The sequence below is a fragment of the Vigna angularis genome, chromosome 3 (genome assembly GCF_016808095.1).
Source record: "Vigna angularis cultivar LongXiaoDou No.4 chromosome 3, ASM1680809v1, whole genome shotgun sequence".
Lineage (NCBI taxonomy): Eukaryota > Viridiplantae > Streptophyta > Magnoliopsida > Fabales > Fabaceae > Vigna > Vigna angularis.
The window spans coordinates 11,778,992-11,795,790 of record NC_068972.1 but is presented as its reverse complement, the minus strand read 5'-3'; the positions used below and the strand labels follow the sequence as shown (position 1 = coordinate 11,795,790).

Below are 16,799 nucleotides of genomic sequence, written 5' to 3'. Positions count from 1 at the left end.
TCAGGCAGACGAACAAATCTTGTTCAATATACAAACATAATTTTATAAATTACTTAATTTAACTATATCATCATACAAAGAAGATTCCTCACAATTTTTTGATATTATATATATATATATATATATATATATATATATATTGTTTTTATTTTTATATTTTAAATATTATTACAAATTAAATTAATTATTCTGTCAATTTTATTCGACCTTTTTATTTTTTTTAATTTAACTATTTTTTAAACTAAAATACCTATTGATAATAAAATTACTTACAAAAATAATAAAAAATATTTATAATGAAATTATTAAAATTTATTTTTTAATTTTAATAATAATATTATCATTACTTTTTTGGTATCATGAAAAAAACAACACACATCACATATATTTTCACTAATTAACCTTAAAGGTTTACTCTGGCAGCGGTTTAAGAACTTTATAAACTTGTAACATAATTTCTTTTACGTTATAATATTTGATTTAATAATTCGACTTTCATTTTTAAGATTTATTTTAAAATATTAAAGAAACATACTAAACTATCTATCTCCTTTGCAAGTCTTTATTTTTTAGCTTCTTTTAAGATCTTTGTATAACTTTTACTATAATGATATTTTATAAGATCTATACCTTAATTAATTTTTTATTTGATTCTCGGATCTCTGAAAAATTACATTTTAATTAATTAATATTTTTTTTAATTGTTTATATTTTTAAGATAAAAAACATCTCTTTTACTTTTATAATTCATAGTTTTAAATTTTATATCTTATTAGACTTGGGTGGTTAAACTCATAAACCTTATATATGGTCCTAGTTATAAAAATTTCTTCATAGCACTAATTTAGAAATTGAAGGTCTCTTTATGGTAGAAAAAAAATAATGTTTAAAATTATAGGATTAAATTACATTACAAACTCACTACTTTAATATTTAATATTTTAAATTTAAATTTATAAAAAAAAATCTCATTGAAATATACTGACATAATTTAAAATTCAATATTTTAGATCTTAAAAAAATTGATATTAATGATAAAATATTTTTTAAAATAAAAATATTATTTATAATATAATCAATGTAAAATATTTTAAAAATAATGTACTTAAAAAATAAATTAAAGTTTATATTATAATTCCTTCCATATCCTAATATATAATATAATAAATTAAGATTAAGTAGTATTATAAGTTGTGATGTAAATATAAAACAACAAGTTGGTTAAATCCTTTTGATTATTTTTTATAATGAAAACACCGTCAATAACTTAAAAAAAACATTATTTTCACAGTTTTCAATCATAAGAATACCTTTCTTTAACTGAAGAAATATTGAACACAATGACTTTGACCAAGTCAATAACCTGAGATGGGACATGAGGTAGTAATTGAGTCCAATTGATAATTGAGCCAAGATCTAGGTTTTCTACTCTTGAAATCAAGATTGATTAGGAAGTTTTTTATTTTGTGAATTGATGGGAATAGACTTTAGAAGAAGAAATATATTTTATTTAAGGGATAAAGTATTAGATTTTGAAGTGAAAGTTAAAATATATTTAAGATATTCAACTCATTTTGGGATTTGACCAGATCATACATATTGGAAGACCATAAATGATTCAAATTAGGGAGGAAGTGATTAGTTGCTTAAACTTTTGTCTATACAAACTTGAGAATGTTTCATGATCGGATAATTAATTAGTCAAATGCAAAACTTTATAGTTTTTTTTTACTCCGGTTTATTTGCTTTCATTTCATCATTAATATAAATTAAAATTTCTATTAAAAATATCACTTTATTTTCTTATTCCTTTGACGTGAAAACAAAAAGTTAACTTTAAAGTTAGATAGAATCAATTAACTTATTTTATTTACTAAATATAATTAGATGTATAATTAAACCGATCTCCATTTAACTTTTTTCTACTTAAATGAAAGATTAATTTTAAGAATTTTCCAAAAGAAAATACAAGTGTAAGTAAAGTAATTTATGTTGACTAATAAAAAAAATAAACAATTATATGCAGAGTGAGTTACATAAAAAAATTAAACTAAGTCATGCATGCAAAAGTTTGTATTTTCTCATGTGGATTTAAAAAGGTACAGAGTGGCAGAGATCTTAAAAGGAAGGGAACTATTTTCCTTGTATGGTCAGAAGAACACGTGAAGACACGTGCACATTGGAAACCAAGTGAGTTCAGTAATGTCTTTAACCCTAAAAATAACAAATATATATTTTTCTTCCTTTTGTTTAAACAAAACTAATAATGTGAAACATAAGAACATTGCGTTCTACAATGGAGATTTCCCCACTAAGAAACTAAGATGGTTGTTGATTTGACATGTTCGATGCAATCATGCGATAGAAATTTCAGTTAAAAAAAATAACGATACTTTAACAATATTTTTTTGATAACATTTTAAGATCATCTACGTGTCATTCTGTGATTAGTCCAAAATTATTCTACAATCAATAATAATAATCATAAACACTAACATGGATCAATCATAAAATGACACGTAGATGATGTTAAAATGTTGTTAAAGTATCATTATCCTAAAAAAATCTAATAGATAGAAAAAAATTTGCCATTTTCTTGAGTGATTTGCCATTTTTTTCAGACATTTTTCTTTCTTTCAAGGATCCATCTTAAAATTATTTCAAATCTTAAATGTAAAATCTATAGATTGATTTTGACGACAAGGCAATAATAAAATTGGTTTGGGTGGTTATTAAATAATTTAGTAATGGATGTGAAGTAATTGACGCACTTTCAAATCCGTAAAAATATTCTCTGAATATTCATTTAACATTAATCTTTTCATAAATCTTTGTGGCACTGAACTGAATCCTTAAATAACTTAAAACAACATTTGGACATGAATCCCTTAATTGTGTCTTTCAAACCTATGGATAAATTATTGTATGCCAAAGTATTTTTAAAAATAAAATAACTACTATTTGAAATTTAAAGTAATTCTGTAACGGGAAACTAAATATATTCGTCTTTTATGGATAGCATCTTTTATAGGAGCTTCCTACATTTTCGTTTTAAACCATGAATTAATGGAAACACAATTTGGTCATCCTTTCTCATGAACACGAGTCCGAAAATATATAGAGTCCGCTGAATATTGTAAATAATTAGTAGATAAGAAAATGCGTTCGAAAAAAAAGTATTTATTGATGACAAGGCACACTTGTAGTTCACGTATTCTAGTATGTATTTATTTATTTTTTGGTTGTGTTAAGGAAGTTACTTGAGAAACATACAATATTATTTGAATATTTTTTTATATTAATTGATGTTTTTTTTATACACAATCAGTGTTGACGTTTTGATGTTTACATGAACACGTCTTTATTATTTAGTTTTTTCTTTTTGTGTAACGTTATATTTGGGAAATACAATTTATAATTTAACACGTTTTCAGCGAACTTTAAATATTTTAAAATGACTAACCACTGATGTTTCCTCTCAAAACGAAAAAAAAAACTGACTACCAATAAATTTCATATAAGACCTTAATTGAAAAAAAAAAACAAAAAAAAAACTTAACTCATGTCATGTCCATCATATAATGATAAAAATAGTTAGCATTTTTTTATAATTGAGACCTTAATTTATATCTTTTAGACTTTATCTTTTTGTAACTTTTATTTTGATATAAAAGTTTTACAAGACAAACATTCTAATGAATGCTTTATTTAATTACTAAAAAAGTACATTTTTAAAATAAAAACTATTTTATATTTGTATGATTCAAAATTTTAAATTGGATTGATAAGTTAACATGTATTCTTGTAAGGCCAGATGGATACCAAAAATCACGGATATCCCAGTTGTTACGAATATGAAATGTTGCTAAATCAAATTTTCTAACTTGGGACGATACTAGAAGTTCAAACACATGCATTTCTCTGCAAGTTTATGTGTGTAGAATAAAGAAGAGAAGAAATTTGTAGGGCAGTAGAAATGAACAGCGTCCCTCCTCCACCCAAAAAGAGAAGTGACATTAAGTAAGCATAACCCAGTAGCGCGGTGAAGTGACGGAAAAGAGACAATAATTGTGAAAATTTAAGGATTTTTTTAGAAAAACTTTGCGTGTGTGAGCTCTTTTCCCAAGTAAACTGTCTAATAACAGCTGTTGCTTCCATGCCATATCCATGTGCCTCTTTTCCCTCACGCAAATGTTACTATCTGTATTATTTTCCCTCAGCATAGTGGTCCAATATTTCACTGCAACCATGGAAACATTAACTAGCTGCAGGTATATGCTCAACAACAGGGACACATGTGCTCCCATCATATTAAATGACCAAAAGTATTTCTTCACAATAATATAACCTGAGTCAACAAGCTTCCGAGACCAAGCTTGACTTTCAGTTACAATTTTAAATGTGAAAACGAAATATACAAACCAAGAAAGTTAGATCATATGTTACATTCAACCTAGAAATTCACAAGAGTATCTGAAGTCACCACTACACACGGGCTCTTGCTGTCTGCGACTTCTCGATGAAGGAATTATATATTATTCAGTATTGGATGAGAAGAACTCTCCTCAATATGAACGCAGATGATGATGAGGGGAGGACAAAGGAAGATTTTTGATAAGTTTGGAGAGAGAGGATGAGATTTTGAAACGATGGGTTAATGAAAATTTGAGGAAAAGTGGTGGGGGAAGTTTCTTCTGGCAGATGCCACAAGGCTCATAAGGCTAAAATCTTTGACTAATGTGTGAAACACTTTTTGAAAGTGGGAAAGCAAAAGGGAAACCTTGTCTGTTTTTTTTCTTTCATTTGCTCGATCTCTTTCCACTGCTTCTGAAGAAGCCAAATGTGAATATGTGTCGGTTCTGAAACCTTTGATATATCCAACACAACAACACTGCACATATATTTGACTTTGCCATAAGCCACTGCATCAGGAATTCAGGACCCACCTAAAATTTTTCCCTAACGTTAGACCACTGCCACACTTCCTCTGCCCAAAGCTTTTCAAATAAGATAGGCGGACAGTCAACATCTTCCCTCAACGGTCAGCCCTTTGATTAAGGACTCATATGGTGGGCTGCATGTGGGGGTGCCTGTCTCACACCTTTTCTTTATCATTCATTATCATTTAATTTGTTGAAAAAAAAATTACCCCTTTTTTCTTCATTAACCTTATTTATGTCTGGTTTGCTTACTAGGAAAAAGAAAAAAAATTAACTTTTATTTCCTATCTAGTTACCAAACAAAACCAGTAAACAGATTTTCTTTCTTTTGTACCTTGCTCAGTTGAACTCCACCGATGTTGGTGTGTTAATGATCATTTTGTCCTTTTGGATTAATAACCTGTGAATGATTGATTAAATGTAAAGAACAATTATCACTAACGTTCTGATAAAAATTTTCTGTTCCAAGGTTTCTTTTCTCCTGTAGGGACAATCACTTTTTTCAAAAGAATGGCCAGGAAATTCTGAAGTTGATTTTCAGCCCAACACATTAATTACCATGAAACTGTCAACATACAATATGTGCACATTTAAGTATGTAGTGCACCTATTCGTACTGATACCATAATATATATATATATATATAAAAGTTATCCATATCAATTCAAATTTCTTCTAAAAGGATTATATGTGTGCAGTATTTCTAGGTAATTATGATCTATCTGCATCAAGGTAGAACACATGATTTAGAAAGTCTGTTCAGTGTGTATTATTGAAGTTTGAGAATATTAGAAAAAAATGTAGTATAAAAAGGAACGAGAAAAAAGTACTGTTTTTTATTCCATGACAAATTAGTGGTCTCTTTTAAGGACTCAACAAGTTTTTTTGGTAGGCTCCTTCATTGATTATGATGAAAATAGAGTACAACTATTGCTTGTACATATACAAATCTGAAATATTTAAACTATTCAATCATTTATGATAGGATGCTTATGGCATTAAACACATGGTGCTATCACTGTTCATGACCGTCATACACTGTTTAAGGTCTCTAATTTTTAAATTGTTCATACGCTGCTGTAACGTAAAATATAATAGGAGCAGTGTCCAAGACACTTGAACAATTTTCTAGCCTAACTCTCTGGGAACCTCTGAGAAATTCACCAACTCCGTAGTCTGAGCTAAGACTCCACCCTCCAACCTCAATAAAGAAAACAGGTTTTTGTCAACATTTTCATTGAATTTCAAGACCTTAGTGTATTGTCCACCTCACCCCCACCACACCACCCTCATTTAAACACCATCTAGCTTTGCTATCTTCTCCCTTCTCCATACTCCTCCAGTTTTCATTGGTTTAATAGTCTTGAATCTGCTTTCAATTCTCTCCTCAGCCATCTTTTTTCAAAACTAGTTTTTTCTCCCTATTTGATGACAACTTAAAAGCCAAGTACTTCACTCGTTAACTCTGTTCACTCCCATATATTCTACTTGATAACAATCATAGCTTACCTCAAGTAGTACACAGTACACAAGCTTTGGATTTCAAACAGCTGATATTTATTTTCAACCTAAACTCTTACATTGGGGAGTCATTCTATTCATGTCTTTTGCTTATGTTCAAGATCTGAGAGAACCAATTGGTCTGCATTTTTGTCTTTGACATCTGGGATGGATCTTGCAAGCAGAAGATACTTGATTTATGTCTCACAACATGTGTCACAATCGGAAGCACTTTCTCCGGTCACAAGTCCAGGGGGTTCGTTCTTTCATCCTCATCAGCATTCTTCTAGCACCAGTTTTCCCATAATCGCAATTGCCATAATAGGAATAATGGCCACGGCTTTCTTGCTTGTGAGCTACTACATCTTTGTGATCAAATGCTGCCTCAATTGGCACAGAATTGATATTCTAAGACGTTTTTCTCCATCTAGAAGGCGTGAAGATCCATCAGCCATGTACTCACCAGGCACAGAAGCTCGTGGACTGGATGAGGCAATGATCCGGTTAATCCCTGTGATTCAATACAAGACACAGGGGGATGATAGAGAATCTGGAGAATGTGCTGTTTGCTTGAATGAGTTTCAAGAAGATGAGAAGCTCAGGATTATACCAAATTGCAGTCATGTGTTTCACATTGATTGCATAGATGTTTGGCTTCAGAGCAATGCCAATTGTCCTCTCTGTAGAACAAGCATTTCCTTGACAAGCAGATTCCACGTTGAGCAGCTTCTTGCACTAAGGTCTTCTTCCCCTCCGGATCAAACTCCACCAAGGGAAAACCACATAGGAAGAGATGAAGATTTTGTTGTAATTGAATTGGGTAATATCCACGATAGAAGCCAAAATTTGCGAGAGAGAGGAAATGGTTTGGAGTTACCATCACCAACATCTCTTATTAGTTCTTGTACGCCAAGGAAATTGGAACAAGGAAATGTGCAGAAGAAAGCAATGAAACTGCATAAAGTGACGAGCATGGGAGATGAGTGTATTGATATTAGAGCAAAAGATAACCAGTTCTCAGTGCAACCAATCAGAAGGTCTTTCTCCATGGACTCATCAGGGGATAGACAGTTCTATTTAGCAGTTCAAGAAGCTCTGAGGCTGCAGAACAGGCAAGTCAATGAAGTCAGCACCACCGAAGGCTGCAGTGGTAGTGGTAGCAATAGAGTCAAGAGATCATTCTTTTCCTTCGGACATGGAAGTAGATCCAGGAGTTCTGTGCAACCTGTTTCTTTGGAACCCTGAAATTTCTCTTTTCCCTTCCCTCTTTCCATTATGTTTGCAACTTGCAAGTTTCTTAGGTCTTTACTTTTTTTCTTCTTTTTTTCTGAGATAGAGATGTTACTATGTTAGATGATGAACAGGTCATAGGATTGTATGACACACAAATATTCAATTGCATTTAATTTTAACTTGAAACCATTATTGCTGTATTTGTATGTTTCTGAGTGTATAAAATGGCTTCGTGTTGTGGTTCGGTCTGGTTGCTTCAAATGACAAGGAGATATGATAATGAGCATCATTGCAGAAATCATCACAGAATAGCTTTCTAAAGAAAAATATTTTTCCACTTTGGATCGATTAAGTGCACGTTTGTGCTTAGTTGCGTTTAAGGTAACTGGACATTAATTCTTCAAAAGCAACAATGTTATTACTTTTCAAAAAGGCTATTTTCTTGAAAAAAAATTCAATAGCAACTATGTTAATATTACCTTAAAAAAAATCAGTTATGTAAACCTAATTGAAATGCAAAAGAAATCAAATTGAAATACAAAGATGTCATAAGAAAAAGAGAAATAAGGAAATATGGGTCTGAAGTAAAAGTAATGGTAGAAAAAGAAGTAAAACAGATGGAAATTAAAGTGGAGCAATTACCAAAATGGAGAATCCAAGGTTGAATATGAAGTAGATAGGTGAAGGTGTCCCAAGGTTTATTTTAATAGGAGGAGGAGGGTGGGAGTCCTTTTTCATTGATAAATAATATTCACCCACCAAAATTATATTTTTGTACACAGTGTGTGTTGTAATGCTGGTGGATGGAAAGATAAGTTTGGTCATATTTGGTTGGTTTGGTGATGGTTTTTGTTCCACAGTTTCATCTGTTTCCAGCTTGTAAGAATCAATCATTAATTTGCGGTTGAAATATTATATTAAGTAATGAAGGAACATCCAAATTTATTGGTGGTAGTAGTTCATCAATCATCGTTGTAGTTATGATTTTGCCCTACCAAATATTTGTCTGCACATAGTAATTTCTGAAGGTTGATGAGAGGGAAAAATTAAAACATTGATACGAAGTTTTACCTCTTGTTTTACTCTATGTCCAAAGCATCCTCTGCTATGTTTTTCTGATAATAGAGTCCCCCAAAATCGTGGTCTGTTTGAAGACCATGTGCACGTAAGCATGGGCAGAGCTACAAGATCTGCTGCACATTTCAGGAACCCGTGAGATGCTACATCTTTGTCAAAAAGGGAAGGAAGAAAAAACACAACCAAAAGTTTAAAGAAGGTAATCCCCAAAAAGAGAAAAGATAATCTTCTATGCCATGGGGCCTCACTGTCTTGTGTTTTTTAAATCAGCTCAACATTTTTTCTTCTGTGTGTAAATTTATTTTTAAAAAATGTTCTTCGAATAAGACCACACAGTGGGTGCAAGATTTGATATCATTTTCTCTCAATTCCACCTGCCTTTTCTTTTTCTCTGTCAGAAATTTCACTTAGTGTATAAGAATATTCTACCAAAAACAAGAATGCATACGAAAAATAATTCTTAGAATCGCCTATATACGCTTCCTTAAACTTTCTTTAAGTAATTTGGACACGTTCCTAATACAACCTTTTTTGGTGTGACAACGGCAGGTGTGGAAAGACTCGACACTGTGACATGCAAAATAAAATAGATTAAATATTAGTTTAGTCTATGAATTTTTATATAAAATTAAAAGTTATTTTAATGAAATTTTTGAATAATTTAATTTTCGAATTAAAAAAAAGATATAATCCTTTTAATTTAATTATATTAATTTTTTATTTGTTAATAAATATTTTAGATGGACATTTTGATTACATATTTTGACACACTTTAATTAAAATGTCATTTAACATTACTTAAATGGAAGTTAATATATTTAAGTTAAGAGAATTACACCTGTTTATTTTTAAGATAAAAAAATTAAAATATTTTTTTTCTGAAGACATTCATCTCTCCTTTACTTCGGATCAAAATTTCCTAAAGCCTATAATGTGTTGCACCAAGAAATTTGATAGATGTAGGAAGAAACATCCTTTATAATTTCGTTATTTTCTTTGTTGTTCACATTTATTCAGCTCAGGGTTTGGGTTTCACAGGCCTTTCTTTTTAATTGTATTCACACGTCAGTTTCTTCCTGCACCTACATATCATTCTTCTGCACCTATATTAAAGAAACTTTCCATTTTATCCTTTTTGAATTTCATATTCCAAAAGTACAAAACGAATTTTGGATTATATAATTCATGAGTTAATTTTTTTAAAAAAAATTCTTTTCTAAATTATATAATTCAATTTTTTTAAAAAAAAAAACAAAGCTTTTGGATAGTATAATTCGAAAGTTATTTTTCACTATAAATTATATTATTTAGAAGTTATTTTTAGTTTTAGATTGTACAGTGTCTAACATTTTTTAAAAAAAAAACTGACTTTTTTTGAAAGTTAAAATTGATCCCCAGATTTTATAATCCAAAAAAGATAAAAATATAATTTTATTAATTTAGGGGTATAGGGAGAAATACATGGAGGTGTTGGAAGAAACTGCCCATCCACACCCTTTTTGTCTTTGGAACGCACCTTTATGTAACGACTACAAATTGTTGTGTTGTGCAATACACAAATGGCATTTTTTTCTTGTTGCACCTGTTTTATTTATAAAATTTATAAACCCCTGTTCTCATTAAAATTATAATAAAAACTAAAAATTATCTATGCACCTTAATTTTATTTTTTTTATTCATTATGAAATGTATATTTTGAAAAGTATTTTTTTCAAATTTGAAAATACACTTCAAATGCATTCAAAATTTTCTAATTTTCTTTTTGAATCGAAAATTCTTATCTGATCGTATAATTCAGAATATAATTAAAAATATATAGATTACAAAATATGTTTCTAAATTTAGAAATTCTTTTTAAAATATAAATTTTAGAATGATTAAAATAAAATATATTGTGGATTCATTTCAGAGTATATTAAAAAATTAAATTCTGCCCAAACCTCTATTCTTCTTCCAACAAATTTCTCCTTTAATAACCTTGTTACTAAAAGCATGGGATAGAGATGGAGAGCCAGGTCATGTTTGTCGTGTTGAGTGAGATAAGCGCTAAGCTAAAACCTTGGATAAGATCAATTGCAGCGCCACCAACTTCTTCTACACGTCTATCCTTTCGACCCAAACATATTACAATATTCTAAATGTCCAGTAATTCATCATCATAAATTATTATAACTTTGATCAATCTCTTTTTAATTTTAAATTTTAACATAGCATAGTTATTCCTTTCTCATGACTCAATAGTCTTTTTGGATCAAACATTAAGTTCAACTAAAGATTGATGTTTATGTTATAAGACAAAATACTTGTTTTTTTTTTAATTTTATAAATTGAATAATATTTGTTTTTATTATTCTAGTAACTTCAAATTACATTATAAATAAATATGATCTATTTTACATATTTAGATTACCTACTAATTCTATTCTGATAATATTCTAGTTATCCTAAGAGAAAATAATGCAGACACTACTTTTTTTTTAATATTATCATTAAAATACTAATAATAACAAATGTATTTTTTTTTTACTGTGAAAATAGGCAAAACCCTACTTTTACTTTGAAAAGTAACATCTAAAACAGCAGCTTTAACCGTGTTGGTGTTCATCTCTGATTAAACTGTGTTGTTTTTTAGTCTGCAGTTGAAACAGCAAACAGAGCACATGCACTCTCCTTCTTCCGTATATCATTTCCATCTCCACACCTAAACAGACACCCCACCTTCAACCAATCACAATGAAGATAATGGTAGCCGTCAAGCGAGTGGTCGATTACGCCGTCAAAATCAGGGTCAAGCCCGACAAGGTAAGAAACTCACTCACAAACTCACCTTTTTTTTTTCTCTCTCCGTCCCAATTTGGCTCAACACGACGCCGCTTTGCAGACGGGGGTGGTGACCCAGAACGTGAAAATGTCGATGAACCCCTTCTGCGAGATCGCCCTGGAGGAGGCCCTTCGCATCAGAGAGTCTGGCTTGGCCTCCGAGGTTGTCGCTGTCAGCATCGGGCCCTCTCAATGCGTAGATACTCTCCGAACGGGTCTTGCCATGGGAGCCAACAGAGGCATCCACGTCGAGTCCACTGCTTCCCTGTTCCCTCTTTCGGTTGCCAAAATCTTCAGAAAGCTCGTGGAGATTGAGAAACCCGATCTTCTCATCCTTGGCAAGCAGGTATTACTACTACTGTTATCCTTTCTTGTATTTGTGGAAATTCAGGTTTTTGTTTGTGCGGGTGTTCTGGGGATAAGTAGAAATTGGTGCTCAACTTGTGTTGTTCTCTATAAAGTGTTCTTGCTATTTTTTTACAGGCTATTGATGATGATTGCAATCAGACCGGGCAGATGGTAGCAGGACTCCTCAACTGGCCTCAAGGGACTTTTGCTTCAAAGGTTAGCGTTGTCCATTTTATCATTTGCATAATTAGTAAACAATGTCTTCATGACTTATCTATGATGTGCTTAAGTTACATGTCATCTTAATGCACTGTATTCAGATTATTTTACTGTTTCTCTCCTCCATTATTCCCGATTTGGTCAAAGCTAAATGCTTTTCTTTGAACACCAAATGGGTTCCTTCAAATGCAGTGACGTTGATTGGGTTTTCTCATTTTTTTTTTCCTACTATTTATCACTGCCCTGTCCATCTAGAATAGGGTTATTGATGCCTTTGTGAAGTCATTAGGCGTTAGTATAGGACTTCCTTTGTTCATTTTATTTTAGGATGGGTATGTGTATATGGCAAACCAACCACTAATAGCATACTTGGTTCTGTCCCCACCCCAGATAGTAGTGGTTTGTGGGAAAGCTCCAACTTAGAACGAAGAACTTAGTAGTAGCTTTTCCAAAAACCATGGTTTGGGGAAGCCTTAATCTAAGATATTATCTTGGAAAAAAAATAGACGGGGAACTGAAGCTCTTATGGTTATGGGTATATGTATGTGTTTTAATGTTTTCTACCGAAGGGTATTAATAGTAATTCCTCAACCACACAGGTATCATAGATGGTTTTAGGAATCAAGCTCTTTTGTCAAACTCGATTACGAGAGTGTTCTACTGAATCTGAAATATGTTTCTTGTTACCTCTTCAATATTCTTGAACATTGATTGAACTTATCCCAGATTCCTTGTAAGATCAGACCTTGTGACATCCTTTTACCTCAATTGTTCTATCAAAAGTAGTTTAGAATTTGGTCATTGTTGTTTCTTGTGTAAAACTGTTTTGTAACAAAAATTATTGATCAAGTTACTTAGCCACTGCTTTCAGAAAAATTCTCTCTATTTGCCACTTGATTTTCTTGGAAGGATACCCGGTCATCTGCTTGGTTTGAATTAGAGTAATCAAGTTTTCATGTGGTAAAATTTCTTAAGTTTTCGTTATATAGGCACATAGAACAGATTTGTAGCAGATGCCCAAGAAAATTTGCAGTTCAGTGCTCCTGTTTTGATAATGTTTTCTAGGCTAAAATATGAAATGTTCTTTCTTCTGATAAAGTTATTTTATAACTAACTGCTGCTTTCCAGTAGGTTGTCCTTGATAAAGAGAAACGGGTTGCCACAGTGGACAGAGAGGTTGATGATGGTATAGAAACTGTGCGTCTGAACTTACCAGCAGTAATAACGTGAGTGTCATATTCTTTTATTCTTTTATGTTTAAAAAGGATTATATCCACCCTATCTATATTTCTAAGAAGCCTTGCCTTTCTATACTTGCTCTCATCTGGGTTTATCTTTATCACATGGTGGTGACCTAAGACCCATTTATTTTCTATTTTCTTTTCATTTCATTCATAACTAAATTTCAATTAACCAATTGGATCATGAAGCATCGTACAATCTTTTATAAACTAACTTCTCCCTAAATTGGTAAGAAAAGCTTTCTCTTTGACTAATGTGATTGAAAAGAAGGAATATCATGTTAAATGTAAGATTGTAGTTTTCGTTTTATTTTCTGTATTGTTTAGCATGGGAGTGTTTGAAATCACAAGTATGGTAGAATTTGTTTTTTAATGCTATGTTTTCTCCTTTTCTATTTTTGGTTTTTTAGTTACTTGATACTGAAGCAGATAATATTTTTGAGACTGAGTGTAAAGCTTGAGTAAAAGTGCACTCAGCCTTGGAAATTTATATACATGAATGATTACAAACCTATTCATAACTATTCTTGAAATTTCTCTAGGATGCACATCCCTATGATGCAACTATATCAAGTTTCTTGATTGTTCTTACAAGATTATCTCTTATCAAGCAACCATGCTGAGAGTGTAAGGATGTCGAAAGTTTTCTGAATTTTCAGGCGGGTATCTGCTCCTTGCACCCTCTGAAGAAACAGCAATAAATTGAACTCGAAGTGCACAATAATATTATTCATTTTAGCAACTTACTGTATATGCATTACTATAATACAATAGAAACGCTGTCACTAATGCCTCGTTTGAGATTCAAATACGTAAGAGGAATATCGTGAGGATGATTCTTTTCTGTTAAACCCATGCTTTGGAACATGTGTGACCACAAAAAGTAAACTATATACATTGGTAAAAGTGATTCAAATGAGCAGTGACATAAGAATCCATTTGCGTTTACCTAAGATGACATGTTTCATAAATACTTATTTGATACGAATCTTGATATACATAGTTGGACGTATTGTGTTGCTCTAACATCTGGATGACTTGGTGACTTTTCTTCATGCAGCACCGATCTGAGATTGAATCAACCGAGGTATGCGACTCTTCCAAACATAATGAAAGCAAAGTCGAAACCCATAAAAAAGTTCACTCCGGAGGAGTTGAATGTGGAAATCAAATCTGATTTGGAGATAGTTGAAGTCACAGAACCTCCCAAGAGAAAAGCAGGGGTTATTCTTTCATCTGTGGATGAGCTGATCGACAAACTAAAAAATGAGGCCAATGTCATTTGATTATTCTCTCTTTACCCCAGTTACTTCTCAAGAAAAGATGAATAATCATGATCCAACATTCTTATACATTTGATCAATTAACACGATAAATTAAATGGTGTTCCTTTTTACTTTTTTTATAGCAAATTCCATTTTTTTAGTGTGTTTTGATAAAGAATTCTTCAAAGACAATTCATTTAAAAGGTAGTAATTTTCTACATTCTGATCATTTTAGTTACGAAGTCATGTTCTTGTAAGTGTAGTTAGTGGGTTAATTTTCTAATGTGAGAGAACTCTCATCTTCACGTAATCCAAGTTCTCATCATGGAGAATTGAAAATAAGGACAACGAGGTTAGGAATTTAAAATTAGAGTATGAAGTTTTATATTAAAGAAGATAAGGAAGAAGAGCATATATAGAAAAAATTTTAAACTCGTTGTTCTAAAATTTTCAATTAAAAATAATATTAAGTACCAACATATCTACTGAAAGAATCCGACAAGCCTTAAAAATTATAAACAATTTTATTATTGAGCACTTTGAAAGGCATTAAAGAAAAAATATAATAAATCTTAAAATTGATATCATACATACCACTAAACATTGTTCAGCACTTTAACTCAGCTAAACATTTTAATTTCTGAGTTGGAGACTGCTAATTTGGTTTTTAAAATTATTAAAATATGAGAAACAATGATGCCACTGTTAAATGCTTTTTTGCATTTACATTAGCCCATAGATGAGAACCTAATCACAGGAAAAGAAAACCACAGTTTGCTTTATATATTGTAAGATAATGTCAACTTGTTTCTGAACCACTAAAATTGAACAATAATTTGTAAAATTGAAGAATTCAATCTAGTTAGTTCAACTACAGATTTTTTCTTTTCAGAAATAATATTTTAAAAAATATTATCTAAATAGACTCTAGCTATTCTATTTTTCACACTAATATGGATCACTGTAGCAGTAGGGAATTCAGAATTCGGAGAACCAAATTCCCAACTTTATTTGGTATCTTCGGCGACAAAAACACTGGAATTTAGTTTCTTGGGGTCGAATTTTGGAAGGTTTTTTTAACTTTTTTTTGTCATGCTATGTTATATGAGAGGTGTTGAAAGTTTCGTTTAACTAAAAAAAATTATATTTATAAGTATAAATCTTATTTTATAAGATTGAGTTATAATTAAAATTTACAAGACAATATTAAAAGTATGAATTAGAGTTTATTCAAGAGTTGTTTAAAGATTTTAGAAATTTAAAACAAATTTAACAACGATATATTTTTATTTACCAATAAAATAATTTATGTTAAAATATATTATAATTTTATTTAAAATTTATTTTTGTGATTTTTGTTATACAAAATTATTCAATAAATTTTTCCAATAGATAATAAAATCAATCTATTTAATATTTATTGAAGTATTGTTGGTCTTAAATAAACTTTTATTATATTTACTTTTGAAAAAGTCCTTTCAAAAACTTAAATTCTTAATATTATTGTACAAGTTATATATACATTTGAAAAAAATATTCTTTTTATAAACTTAAGAATGTCAATCAATTTATTATTTTTCAATCCTATACTTTTTTTAAGATATTTAATTACGAAAATAAATTTAATCTATCTCAAGATATAACAAATTATCATATTTCAAAGATTTTTTAAAGTTTAAGAAATTTTCTTTCAAAAGAATACATTCTAAAGACTTTACCATTTTAACACTAAATCAAAAATAAAAAATATCTTCGTATATATTAAATTGTTCAATTCTTGAAGAGATTTTATTATTTCATTCTGATTTGATATAGAATGTAATCTAGCTAACCTAGGGTTCTGTTTATAACTAATAACAAAACTAATCATAGATATAAACACTTAGTTATTTTTATATGTAAAAGTGAGTGAATGAGAAATACCTCTTTTCTCTCCAGCAGCTTATGTGTATTCCCTTCCTAAGTGTAGGCGCGTGTGTTGAGAAGCAAGTGCATGTCCTGTATAGACAGAGAAGAGAGATCCTTCATTGTTAGACGCCCAACAACGTTCCCATAAATCTTTTCTTTCTACGACTAATATCTTTTTTACAAAACTTAGAAGATTCTATATCCATTTCAAAAGTAATTTTCTTGGCAAAAACCACTGTATGTTCAAA

At 30.5% G+C, this 16,799-nt stretch overlaps 2 protein-coding genes across 2 annotated transcripts; both read left to right on the top strand.

Annotated features, from left to right (window-relative positions):
• Positions 1–5,930: 5,930 nt before the first annotated feature.
• Positions 5,931–8,122, top strand: LOC108342308 (RING-H2 finger protein ATL16). The gene has a single exon (XM_017580067.2). It carries the CDS (start codon positions 6,609–6,611, stop codon positions 7,683–7,685), a length of 1,077 nt encoding a protein of 358 aa, XP_017435556.1. The 5' UTR covers positions 5,931–6,608; the 3' UTR covers positions 7,686–8,122.
• Positions 8,123–11,348: 3,226 nt separating this feature from the next.
• On the top strand, positions 11,349–14,778 carry LOC108341134 (electron transfer flavoprotein subunit beta, mitochondrial). Its single transcript, XM_017578784.2, has 5 exons — positions 11,349–11,552; positions 11,632–11,916; positions 12,054–12,134; positions 13,269–13,363; positions 14,439–14,778. Exons 1-5 carry the CDS (start codon positions 11,484–11,486, stop codon positions 14,662–14,664), a joined length of 756 nt encoding a protein of 251 aa, XP_017434273.1. The 5' UTR covers positions 11,349–11,483; the 3' UTR covers positions 14,665–14,778.
• The last annotated feature ends 2,021 nt before the right edge of the window (positions 14,779–16,799 follow it).

What these genes read in the sequence shown, in the direction of transcription:
- LOC108342308 (XM_017580067.2), top strand. Translation starts at nt 6,609, where the DNA reads ATGGATCTTGCAAGCAGAAGATACTTGATTTATGTCTCACAACATGTG.
- LOC108341134 (XM_017578784.2), top strand. Translation starts at nt 11,484, where the DNA reads ATGAAGATAATGGTAGCCGTCAAGCGAGTGGTCGATTACGCCGTCAAA. An exon ending in AAGGGACTTTTGCTTCAAAG is followed by an intron (nt 12,135 to 13,268) that starts GTTAGCGTTGTC and finishes GCTTTCCAGTAG; the next exon opens with GTTGTCCTTGATAAAGAGAA. An exon ending in AACTTACCAGCAGTAATAAC is followed by an intron (nt 13,364 to 14,438) that starts GTGAGTGTCATA and finishes TTCTTCATGCAG; the next exon opens with CACCGATCTGAGATTGAATC.